The sequence below is a fragment of the Ranitomeya imitator genome, chromosome 5, assembly GCF_032444005.1.
Source record: "Ranitomeya imitator isolate aRanImi1 chromosome 5, aRanImi1.pri, whole genome shotgun sequence".
Taxonomy (NCBI): Eukaryota; Metazoa; Chordata; class Amphibia; order Anura; family Dendrobatidae; genus Ranitomeya; species Ranitomeya imitator.
The window spans coordinates 95045207-95058657 of NC_091286.1; the positions used below are offsets into that span (position 1 = coordinate 95045207).

Genomic DNA, 13451 nt, shown 5'->3' on the forward strand with positions numbered 1-13451 from the left:
GAAAACACGAAATTTGAACTGCATTACTGCACTAGAAATATGAAAAATGAGAGCTTTTAGCGCATAAAAATGGCCAATTTTATGTGTACCTCGTAGCCACTTTACGGCATCTCTCTTATACGAGGTCCTACGCTTGACCTACCTCGCTGAGAATAAACGTCTCCATCTGAATGGGTACATGTGAAACCTCTTCTTGGACTCAAATTCTCTCTCTCTGTGGAGGGGTATTAGACCTACTATAATTAAAACACCTGAAGCTAGGAGGCGGGGAGTGCACGATCAGAAGGCTAGAGAATACATTTCAAAAACCTGACCTGCACATCCAAACATAGACTGAGTGTGAACAGGTGCTGAACCCAGAGTCGCCAACTCGTATATAGTTAAGTAAATAGGGCAGCACACTGCAGCGCCAAAACATGCAAACTTGAAAACACGAAATTTGAACTGCATTACTGCACTAGAAATATGAAAAATGAGAGCTTTTAGCGCATAAAAATGGCCAATTTTATGTGTACCTCGTAGCCACTTTACGGCATCTCTCTTATACGAGGTCCTACGCTTGACCTACCTCGCTGAGAATAAACGTCTCCATCTGAATGGGTACATGTGAAACCTCTTCTTGGACTCAAATTCTCTCTCTCTGTGGAGGGGTATTAGACCTACTATAATTAAAACACCTGAAGCTAGGAGGCGGGGAGTGCACGATCAGAAGGCTAGAGAATACATTTCAAAAACCTGACCTGCACATCCAAACATAGACTGAGTGTGAACAGGTGCTGAACCCAGAGTCGCCAACTCGTATATAGTTAAGTAAATAGGGCAGCACACTGCAGCGCCAAAACATGCAAACTTGAAAACACGAAATTTGAACTGCATTACTGCACTAGAAATATGAAAAATGAGAGCTTTTAGCGCATAAAAATGGCCAATTTTATGTGTACCTCGTAGCCACTTTACGGCATCTCTCTTATACGAGGTCCTACGCTTGACCTACCTCGCTGAGAATAAACGTCTCCATCTGAATGGGTACATGTGAAACCTCTTCTTGGACTCAAATTCTCTCTCTCTGTGGAGGGGTATTAGACCTACTATAATTAAAACACCTGAAGCTAGGAGGCGGGGAGTGCACGATCAGAAGGCTAGAGAATACATTTCAAAAACCTGACCTGCACATCCAAACATAGACTGAGTGTGAACAGGTGCTGAACCCAGAGTCGCCAACTCGTATATAGTTAAGTAAATAGGGCAGCACACTGCAGCGCCAAAACATGCAAACTTGAAAACACGAAATTTGAACTGCATTACTGCACTAGAAATATGAAAAATGAGAGCTTTTAGCGCATAAAAATGGCCAATTTTATGTGTACCTCGTAGCCACTTTACGGCATCTCTCTTATACGAGGTCCTACGCTTGACCTACCTCGCTGAGAATAAACGTCTCCATCTGAATGGGTACATGTGAAACCTCTTCTTGGACTCAAATTCTCTCTCTCTGTGGAGGGGTATTAGACCTACTATAATTAAAACACCTGAAGCTAGGAGGCGGGGAGTGCACGATCAGAAGGCTAGAGAATACATTTCAAAAACCTGACCTGCACATCCAAACATAGACTGAGTGTGAACAGGTGCTGAACCCAGAGTCGCCAACTCGTATATAGTTAAGTAAATAGGGCAGCACACTGCAGCGCCAAAACATGCAAACTTGAAAACACGAAATTTGAACTGCATTACTGCACTAGAAATATGAAAAATGAGAGCTTTTAGCGCATAAAAATGGCCAATTTTATGTGTACCTCGTAGCCACTTTACGGCATCTCTCTTATACGAGGTCCTACGCTTGACCTACCTCGCTGAGAATAAACGTCTCCATCTGAATGGGTACATGTGAAACCTCTTCTTGGACTCAAATTCTCTCTCTCTGTGGAGGGGTATTAGACCTACTATAATTAAAACACCTGAAGCTAGGAGGCGGGGAGTGCACGATCAGAAGGCTAGAGAATACATTTCAAAAACCTGACCTGCACATCCAAACATAGACTGAGTGTGAACAGGTGCTGAACCCAGAGTCGCCAACTCGTATATAGTTAAGTAAATAGGGCAGCACACTGCAGCGCCAAAACATGCAAACTTGAAAACACGAAATTTGAACTGCATTACTGCACTAGAAATATGAAAAATGAGAGCTTTTAGCGCATAAAAATGGCCAATTTTATGTGTACCTCGTAGCCACTTTACGGCATCTCTCTTATACGAGGTCCTACGCTTGACCTACCTCGCTGAGAATAAACGTCTCCATCTGAATGGGTACATGTGAAACCTCTTCTTGGACTCAAATTCTCTCTCTCTGTGGAGGGGTATTAGACCTACTATAATTAAAACACCTGAAGCTAGGAGGCGGGGAGTGCACGATCAGAAGGCTAGAGAATACATTTCAAAAACCTGACCTGCACATCCAAACATAGACTGAGTGTGAACAGGTGCTGAACCCAGAGTCGCCAACTCGTATATAGTTAAGTAAATAGGGCAGCACACTGCAGCGCCAAAACATGCAAACTTGAAAACACGAAATTTGAACTGCATTACTGCACTAGAAATATGAAAAATGAGAGCTTTTAGCGCATAAAAATGGCCAATTTTATGTGTACCTCGTAGCCACTTTACGGCATCTCTCTTATACGAGGTCCTACGCTTGACCTACCTCGCTGAGAATAAACGTCTCCATCTGAATGGGTACATGTGAAACCTCTTCTTGGACTCAAATTCTCTCTCTCTGTGGAGGGGTATTAGACCTACTATAATTAAAACACCTGAAGCTAGGAGGCGGGGAGTGCACGATCAGAAGGCTAGAGAATACATTTCAAAAACCTGACCTGCACATCCAAACATAGACTGAGTGTGAACAGGTGCTGAACCCAGAGTCGCCAACTCGTATATAGTTAAGTAAATAGGGCAGCACACTGCAGCGCCAAAACATGCAAACTTGAAAACACGAAATTTGAACTGCATTACTGCACTAGAAATATGAAAAATGAGAGCTTTTAGCGCATAAAAATGGCCAATTTTATGTGTACCTCGTAGCCACTTTACGGCATCTCTCTTATACGAGGTCCTACGCTTGACCTACCTCGCTGAGAATAAACGTCTCCATCTGAATGGGTACATGTGAAACCTCTTCTTGGACTCAAATTCTCTCTCTCTGTGGAGGGGTATTAGACCTACTATAATTAAAACACCTGAAGCTAGGAGGCGGGGAGTGCACGATCAGAAGGCTAGAGAATACATTTCAAAAACCTGACCTGCACATCCAAACATAGACTGAGTGTGAACAGGTGCTGAACCCAGAGTCGCCAACTCGTATATAGTTAAGTAAATAGGGCAGCACACTGCAGCGCCAAAACATGCAAACTTGAAAACACGAAATTTGAACTGCATTACTGCACTAGAAATATGAAAAATGAGAGCTTTTAGCGCATAAAAATGGCCAATTTTATGTGTACCTCGTAGCCACTTTACGGCATCTCTCTTATACGAGGTCCTACGCTTGACCTACCTCGCTGAGAATAAACGTCTCCATCTGAATGGGTACATGTGAAACCTCTTCTTGGACTCAAATTCTCTCTCTCTGTGGAGGGGTATTAGACCTACTATAATTAAAACACCTGAAGCTAGGAGGCGGGGAGTGCACGATCAGAAGGCTAGAGAATACATTTCAAAAACCTGACCTGCACATCCAAACATAGACTGAGTGTGAACAGGTGCTGAACCCAGAGTCGCCAACTCGTATATAGTTAAGTAAATAGGGCAGCACACTGCAGCGCCAAAACATGCAAACTTGAAAACACGAAATTTGAACTGCATTACTGCACTAGAAATATGAAAAATGAGAGCTTTTAGCGCATAAAAATGGCCAATTTTATGTGTACCTCGTAGCCACTTTACGGCATCTCTCTTATACGAGGTCCTACGCTTGACCTACCTCGCTGAGAATAAACGTCTCCATCTGAATGGGTACATGTGAAACCTCTTCTTGGACTCAAATTCTCTCTCTCTGTGGAGGGGTATTAGACCTACTATAATTAAAACACCTGAAGCTAGGAGGCGGGGAGTGCACGATCAGAAGGCTAGAGAATACATTTCAAAAACCTGACCTGCACATCCAAACATAGACTGAGTGTGAACAGGTGCTGAACCCAGAGTCGCCAACTCGTATATAGTTAAGTAAATAGGGCAGCACACTGCAGCGCCAAAACATGCAAACTTGAAAACACGAAATTTGAACTGCATTACTGCACTAGAAATATGAAAAATGAGAGCTTTTAGCGCATAAAAATGGCCAATTTTATGTGTACCTCGTAGCCACTTTACGGCATCTCTCTTATACGAGGTCCTACGCTTGACCTACCTCGCTGAGAATAAACGTCTCCATCTGAATGGGTACATGTGAAACCTCTTCTTGGACTCAAATTCTCTCTCTCTGTGGAGGGGTATTAGACCTACTATAATTAAAACACCTGAAGCTAGGAGGCGGGGAGTGCACGATCAGAAGGCTAGAGAATACATTTCAAAAACCTGACCTGCACATCCAAACATAGACTGAGTGTGAACAGGTGCTGAACCCAGAGTCGCCAACTCGTATATAGTTAAGTAAATAGGGCAGCACACTGCAGCGCCAAAACATGCAAACTTGAAAACACGAAATTTGAACTGCATTACTGCACTAGAAATATGAAAAATGAGAGCTTTTAGCGCATAAAAATGGCCAATTTTATGTGTACCTCGTAGCCACTTTACGGCATCTCTCTTATACGAGGTCCTACGCTTGACCTACCTCGCTGAGAATAAACGTCTCCATCTGAATGGGTACATGTGAAACCTCTTCTTGGACTCAAATTCTCTCTCTCTGTGGAGGGGTATTAGACCTACTATAATTAAAACACCTGAAGCTAGGAGGCGGGGAGTGCACGATCAGAAGGCTAGAGAATACATTTCAAAAACCTGACCTGCACATCCAAACATAGACTGAGTGTGAACAGGTGCTGAACCCAGAGTCGCCAACTCGTATATAGTTAAGTAAATAGGGCAGCACACTGCAGCGCCAAAACATGCAAACTTGAAAACACGAAATTTGAACTGCATTACTGCACTAGAAATATGAAAAATGAGAGCTTTTAGCGCATAAAAATGGCCAATTTTATGTGTACCTCGTAGCCACTTTACGGCATCTCTCTTATACGAGGTCCTACGCTTGACCTACCTCGCTGAGAATAAACGTCTCCATCTGAATGGGTACATGTGAAACCTCTTCTTGGACTCAAATTCTCTCTCTCTGTGGAGGGGTATTAGACCTACTATAATTAAAACACCTGAAGCTAGGAGGCGGGGAGTGCACGATCAGAAGGCTAGAGAATACATTTCAAAAACCTGACCTGCACATCCAAACATAGACTGAGTGTGAACAGGTGCTGAACCCAGAGTCGCCAACTCGTATATAGTTAAGTAAATAGGGCAGCACACTGCAGCGCCAAAACATGCAAACTTGAAAACACGAAATTTGAACTGCATTACTGCACTAGAAATATGAAAAATGAGAGCTTTTAGCGCATAAAAATGGCCAATTTTATGTGTACCTCGTAGCCACTTTACGGCATCTCTCTTATACGAGGTCCTACGCTTGACCTACCTCGCTGAGAATAAACGTCTCCATCTGAATGGGTACATGTGAAACCTCTTCTTGGACTCAAATTCTCTCTCTCTGTGGAGGGGTATTAGACCTACTATAATTAAAACACCTGAAGCTAGGAGGCGGGGAGTGCACGATCAGAAGGCTAGAGAATACATTTCAAAAACCTGACCTGCACATCCAAACATAGACTGAGTGTGAACAGGTGCTGAACCCAGAGTCGCCAACTCGTATATAGTTAAGTAAATAGGGCAGCACACTGCAGCGCCAAAACATGCAAACTTGAAAACACGAAATTTGAACTGCATTACTGCACTAGAAATATGAAAAATGAGAGCTTTTAGCGCATAAAAATGGCCAATTTTATGTGTACCTCGTAGCCACTTTACGGCATCTCTCTTATACGAGGTCCTACGCTTGACCTACCTCGCTGAGAATAAACGTCTCCATCTGAATGGGTACATGTGAAACCTCTTCTTGGACTCAAATTCTCTCTCTCTGTGGAGGGGTATTAGACCTACTATAATTAAAACACCTGAAGCTAGGAGGCGGGGAGTGCACGATCAGAAGGCTAGAGAATACATTTCAAAAACCTGACCTGCACATCCAAACATAGACTGAGTGTGAACAGGTGCTGAACCCAGAGTCGCCAACTCGTATATAGTTAAGTAAATAGGGCAGCACACTGCAGCGCCAAAACATGCAAACTTGAAAACACGAAATTTGAACTGCATTACTGCACTAGAAATATGAAAAATGAGAGCTTTTAGCGCATAAAAATGGCCAATTTTATGTGTACCTCGTAGCCACTTTACGGCATCTCTCTTATACGAGGTCCTACGCTTGACCTACCTCGCTGAGAATAAACGTCTCCATCTGAATGGGTACATGTGAAACCTCTTCTTGGACTCAAATTCTCTCTCTCTGTGGAGGGGTATTAGACCTACTATAATTAAAACACCTGAAGCTAGGAGGCGGGGAGTGCACGATCAGAAGGCTAGAGAATACATTTCAAAAACCTGACCTGCACATCCAAACATAGACTGAGTGTGAACAGGTGCTGAACCCAGAGTCGCCAACTCGTATATAGTTAAGTAAATAGGGCAGCACACTGCAGCGCCAAAACATGCAAACTTGAAAACACGAAATTTGAACTGCATTACTGCACTAGAAATATGAAAAATGAGAGCTTTTAGCGCATAAAAATGGCCAATTTTATGTGTACCTCGTAGCCACTTTACGGCATCTCTCTTATACGAGGTCCTACGCTTGACCTACCTCGCTGAGAATAAACGTCTCCATCTGAATGGGTACATGTGAAACCTCTTCTTGGACTCAAATTCTCTCTCTCTGTGGAGGGGTATTAGACCTACTATAATTAAAATGGGTTTCACATGTACCCATTCAGATGGAGACGTTTATTCTCAGCGAGGTAGGTCAAGCGTAGGACCTCGTATAAGAGAGATGCCGTAAAGTGGCTACGAGGTACACATAAAATTGGCCATTTTTATGCGCTAAAAGCTCTCATTTTTCATATTTCTAGTGCAGTAATGCAGTTCAAATTTCGTGTTTTCAAGTTTGCATGTTTTGGCGCTGCAGTGTGCTGCCCTATTTACTTAACTATATACGAGTTGGCGACTCTGGGTTCAGCACCTGTTCACACTCAGTCTATGTTTGGATGTGCAGGTCAGGTTTTTGAAATGTATTCTCTAGCCTTCTGATCGTGCACTCCCCGCCTCCTAGCTTCAGGTGTTTTAATTATAGTAGGTCTAATACCCCTCCACAGAGAGAGAGAATTTGAGTCCAAGAAGAGGTTTCACATGTACCCATTCAGATGGAGACGTTTATTCTCAGCGAGGTAGGTCAAGCGTAGGACCTCGTATAAGAGAGATGCCGTAAAGTGGCTACGAGGTACACATAAAATTGGCCATTTTTATGCGCTAAAAGCTCTCATTTTTCATATTTCTAGTGCAGTAATGCAGTTCAAATTTCGTGTTTTCAAGTTTGCATGTTTTGGCGCTGCAGTGTGCTGCCCTATTTACTTAACTAAGTTGAGGTGTAGAGAAAGTATTTCTACTGGTGTACATACACATTTCTATGTAACAGACATTGTACATTTTCTTTTACAGATGTGAAACCCCTTGGCGACATCTGTAGTACAGGTCCTTCTCAAAAAATTAGCATATAGTGTTACATTTCATTATTTACCATAATGTAATGATTACAATTAAACTTTCATATATTATAGATTCATTATCCACCAACTGAAATTTGTCAAGTCTTTTATTGTTTTAATACTGATGATTTTGGCATACAACTCCTGATAACCCAAAAAACCTGTCTCAATAAATTAGCATATTTCACCCATCCAATCAAATAAAAGTGTTTTTTAATAACAAACAAAAAAACCAACAAATAATAATGTTCAGTTATGCACTCAATACTTGGTCGGGAATCCTTTGGCAGAAATGACTGCTTCAATGCGGCGTGGCATGGAGGCAATCAGCCTGTGACACTGCTGAGATGTTATGGAGGCCCAGGATGCTTCAATAGCGGCCTTAAGCTCATCCAGAGTGTTGGGTCTTGCATCTCTCAACTTTCTCTTCACAATATCCCACAGATTCTCTATGGGGTTCAGGTCAGGAGAGTTGGCAGGCCAATTGAGCACAGTAATACCATGGTCAGTAAACCATTTACCAGTGGTTTTGGCACTGTGAGCAGGTGCCAGGTCGTGCTGAAAAATGAAATCTTCATCTCCATAAAGCATTTCAGCCGATGGAAGCATGAAGTGCTCCAAAATCTCCTGATAGCTAGCTGCATTGACCCTGCCCTTGATGAAACACAGTGGACCAACACCAGCAGCTGACATGGCACCCCACACCATCACTGACTGTGGGTACTTGACACTGGACTTCAGGCATTTTGGCATTTCCTTCTCCCCAGTCTTCCTCCAGACTCTGGCACCTTGATTTCCGAATGACATGCAAAATTTGCTTTCATCAGAAAAAAGTACTTGGGACCACTTAGCAACAGTCCAGTGCTGCTTCTCTGTAGCTCAAAAGTGGCTTTACCTGGGGAATGCGGCACCTGTAGCCCATTTCCTGCACACGCCTGTGCACGGTGGCTCTGGATGTTTCCACACCAGACTCAGTCCACTGATTCCTCAGGTTCCCCAAGGTCTGGAATCGGTCCTTCTCCACAATCTTCCTCAGGGTCCGGTCTCCTCTTCTCGTTGTACAGCGTTTTCTGCCACATTGTTTCCTTCCAACAGACTTACCATTGAGGTGCCTTGATACAGCACTCTGGGAACAGCCTATTTGTTGAGAAATTTCTTTCTGGGTCTTACCCTCTTGCTTGAGGGTGTCAATGATGGCCTTCTTGACATCTGTCAGGTCGCTAGTCTTACCCATGATGGGGGTTTTGAGTAATGAACCAGGCAGGGAGTTTATAAAAGCCTCAGGTATCTTTTGCATGTGTTTAGAGTTAATTAGTTGATTCAGAAGATTAGGGTAATAGGTCGTTTAGAGAACCTTTTCTTGATATGCTAATTTATTGAGACAGGTTTTTTGGGTTATCAGGAGTTGTATGCCAAAATCATCAGTATTAAAACAATAAAAGACCTGACAAATTTCAGTTGGTGGATAATGAATCTATAATATATGAAAGTTTAATTGTAATCATTACATTATGGTAAATAATGAAATTTAACACTATATGCTAATTTTTTGAGAAGGACCTGTATATGTACAGCACATGAGCACACTAACCGTGTGAGGCGGGCTCAGGAGGCGAACCCGCTCTAGCACATGTGTGGCTGCACTGTATAGCTGACACTCGGGAGTAATTGCTCCAATAGTTTAACCTTAGTTATGGCAGAAAATTGGGATAGTGGCATTAACGAGGATAGGAACGTGAACAATGCTGGTCTTATAGGTACGCTGGTCAAAGAAAGTTGAATAAAATGATACCTTCACATCTTATTCCAGACTCAGAGTAATCCTCATTTTTTAAAATATGTAAATGAGCTTTAAAAATCTATGGGCCCGGACAAAGATCTCACTGAGAATCCACCCCCAGAGATTATTTTAACTGAGAGGGGTCATTACCAGTGTGAGACATGTAGATCAGGAGAGCAGGCTGTCAGTCGTTACATGTCTCACACTGGTAACTCTCCCTTTTCTATGAAGCTTATCAATCCGTTTTCCTATTTGCCGTGTGGCACTCCCTATATACTGCAATGAACACTGATCACTAATTGATGTCGATGTTGTTCTGTAGTTAATGAACAATTTCATGCAATATTGTAGTCGTGCAGGTGTTTATTCCCACAATTGTATTTTTAATTACAGAGATTCAGAGACCACAATTTGGCACACACTTTTATAATTTCCTATATTGTTTAACCATGTACCAGGTAACGCCTTGTTCTCTACAATGTTTTTCTCTACTTTTGGGTGAGAGGAGGTTTTGTAGGGATTGCTCTTCACACATGGAGTAGCAGCAGTTGCAGATAAATGTCACTTCTTGGTCTAGACATTAGGCTGCTACTGGCTGACAGCTATAGAACCCACTCTGCTATTTCACATGCATACTTGGTTGAGTGGGCTTGTATTTTTTATGGAGAATAAAGGCTAATGTTTCTCCTTACTGAGAGTGATATACCTGACATGCCAGAGAAAGGAGAATTATAGGCTGTACAATGCCCTTATGGGAAATTAAATATGCAAAATTGTCTCCTCAGAGATGAAGAGGACTTGAACTGTAGTGCCACCTATTGGATGTAGCAATCCTAAAAAACAATTTGGCCCTTTTAATGAGCCTTGCCACATGACTTAGGATAAAAGCCACACTAGAATTTCAATTTGCTGACACGTGTTTCGGGGTGTTGACCCTCCTCAGTGCATAGCATGAGACGTGATTTGGGTTGTTTTGTGGAGAGAAGCAGAATAACCCACTTATGGGTTCCTCTGGCAAAGCGCCTTATGACTTTCAGGAACAAAGAATCGGGCATTTTGAAATAATAAGAGAGACAAATAACATAAAAATTATATAAATAATGTAACAATAGTTAAGAGCCAAGCACCAAATCAGTGATTGCTTCCAATTTTAAAAGGGGTTGTGCCCTTTCTGAAAACTATGGCTATAAGCTGCAGTAACAAAACAAACTGAGGATTACTGATCCTCCACGGGTCGATTGCCGATTGTCCACCACTGCTCCCTGGTCTGCTGTTTACATGCAGTGTTGACGTCACGTCAGCAGAACTGCAGCTATTCAGTGACCTCTGACAAGGTCAGAGCTGCTGAGCTCAGTGATTGTCTGCAGTGCTGTTGATGTGATTTCAGCACTGTAGACAAACAACAGCGACTGGGACAGAGGCGGAGAGTGAGCGCTAGACTCTGGCTGGCACGATAAGTGATAAACCATTTGTTTTGCTATAATTACTGCAGCCTATAGCCCATAGTTTTCTAAAAGGAGGCAGCCCTTTTAAGAATGCAGTGATGAACCTACCTATACTAAACTGCTACCTACATTTTAAAAAAAGCTCATGCCATAATTAATATGACATTTAAACTTGGTTGAAAAGCTTTTCCACATGCTATCATTAATCAGTTAGATAACTAGTAAAACTATCACCATACAGAGAAAACCATTTAACTGTACCTGCACCTTCAGGAGACTTTTTTGAACATGCGGTTGCATGTAAAGAATAAAACTATTCCTAGCTATTACATGACTTTCCTGCATTTTTTATCAGTAATTCCCTGTGCTCCTTCTGCTTTTATCTCCGTTTCCCCCCCTCCCATCTCCATAGAGTTTTATAAGCAGCAAGTGTTATTTTATCCTTCATTGCAGATTTGTAGACAGATTTGAGAAAATTGGGCTTTATCTCTAATAGACAGGTTTCAAAGTTTCTTAGAACGATACAATTATGAAAAAATAAAAATGAAGTTACTATTCTGGTGAATGTTTAGAGACTCAAACATAATAAATTACAGTGACATAATACTATAGAATATGTATTTTTATTTACTTTGTTATTTGAAAAAGTCCCTAAACAAAGTAAGACATGGGACCACAGGTCCTGACACACGCTTCACTTGCTAGATTTTCTATTGAAGCGCGATTATCCTTAGGATTCTTCTTACAGTATATATTTACATTACTATGCTAATAAAAATGAGCGAAGAAGGAATCTTACCAAAACACAAGTGTTTCAAGGAAAGATATGCCAACATCTGATGCCCCCACTACCACAATATGAGCATTGATGGTTATTTTGGGCTCCAAAGTAAGCTTCCGATTAATGTGGTACAATGCATAAGGTGACTGTAGAAAAAAAAAAAGAACATTAGATTAAATTCTTAGACAACTACATATAATATATATATACACAATGGTATATATATATATATATACAGTGGGGCAAAAAAGTATTTAGTCAGTCAGCAATAGTGCAAGTTCCACCACTTAAAAAGATGAGAGGCGTCTGTAATTTACATCATAGGTAGACCTCAACTATGGGAGACAAACTGAGAAAAAAAAATCCAGAAAATCACATTGTCTGTTTTTTTATCATTTTTTTTGCATTTTATGGTGGAAAATAAGTATTTGGTCAGAAACAAACAATCAAGATTTCTGGCACTCACAGACCTGTAACTTCTTCTTTAAGAGTCTCCTCTTTCCTCCACTCATTACCTGTAGTAATGGCACCTGTTTAAACTTGTTATCAGTATAAAAAGACACCTGTGCACACCCTCAAACAGTCTGACTCCAAACTCCACTATGGTGAAGACCAAAGAGCTGTCAAAGGACACCAGAAACAAAATTGTAGCCCTGCACCAGGCTGGGAAGACTGAATCTGCAATAGCCAACCAGCTTGGAGTGAAGAAATCAACAGTGGGAGCAATAATTAGAAAATGGAAGACATACAAGACCACTGATAATCTCCCTCGATCTGGGGCTCCACGCAAAATCCCACCCCGTGGGGTCAGAATGATCACAAGAACGGTGAGCAAAAATCCCAGAACCACGCGGGGAGACCTAGTGAATGAACTGCAGAGAGCTGGGACCAATGTAACAAGGCCTACCATAAGTAACACACTACGCCACCATGGACTCAGATCCTGCAGTGCCAGACGTGTCCCACTGCTTAAGCCAGTACATGTCCGGGCCCGTCTGAAGTTTGCTAGACAGCATTTGGATGATCCAGAGGAGTTTTGGGAGAATGTCCTATGGTCTGATGAAACCAAACTGGAACTGTTTGGTAGAAACACAACTTGTCGTGTTTGGAGGAAAAAGAATACTGAGTTGCATCCATCAAACACCATACCTACTGTAAAGCATGGTGGTGGAAACATCATGCTTTGGGGCTGTTTCTCTGCAAAGGGGCCAGGACGACTGATCCGGGTACATGAAGGAATGAATGGGGCCATGTATCGTGAGATTTTGAGTGCAAACCTCCTTCCATCAGCAAGGGCATTGAAGATGAAACGTGGCTGGGTCTTTCAACATGACAATGATCCAAAGCACACCGCCAGGGCAACGAAGGAGTGGCTTCGTAAGAAGCATTTCAAGGTCCTGGAGTGGCCTAGCCAGTCTCCAGATCTCAACCCTATAGAAAACCTTTGGAGGGAGTTGAAAGTCCGTGTTGCCAAGCGAAAAGCCAAAAACATCACTGCTCTAGAGGAGATCTGCATGGAGGAATGGGCCAACATACCAACAACAGTGTGTGGCAACCTTGTGAAGACTTACAGAAAACGTTTGACCTCT

At 42.1% G+C, this 13451-nt stretch overlaps 1 protein-coding gene across 1 annotated transcript in view; it reads right to left on the reverse strand.

Moving 5' to 3' along the window:
- CFAP61 (cilia and flagella associated protein 61) overlaps positions 1-13451 on the reverse strand; it is a 411230-nt gene that overhangs the window by 205419 nt on the left and 192360 nt on the right. Inside the window, exon 18 of the mRNA XM_069768933.1 lies at positions 11881-12008. Within this exon, the coding sequence (XP_069625034.1) occupies positions 11881-12008 (128 nt within the window). The remainder of the gene's footprint in view (positions 1-11880; positions 12009-13451) is intronic.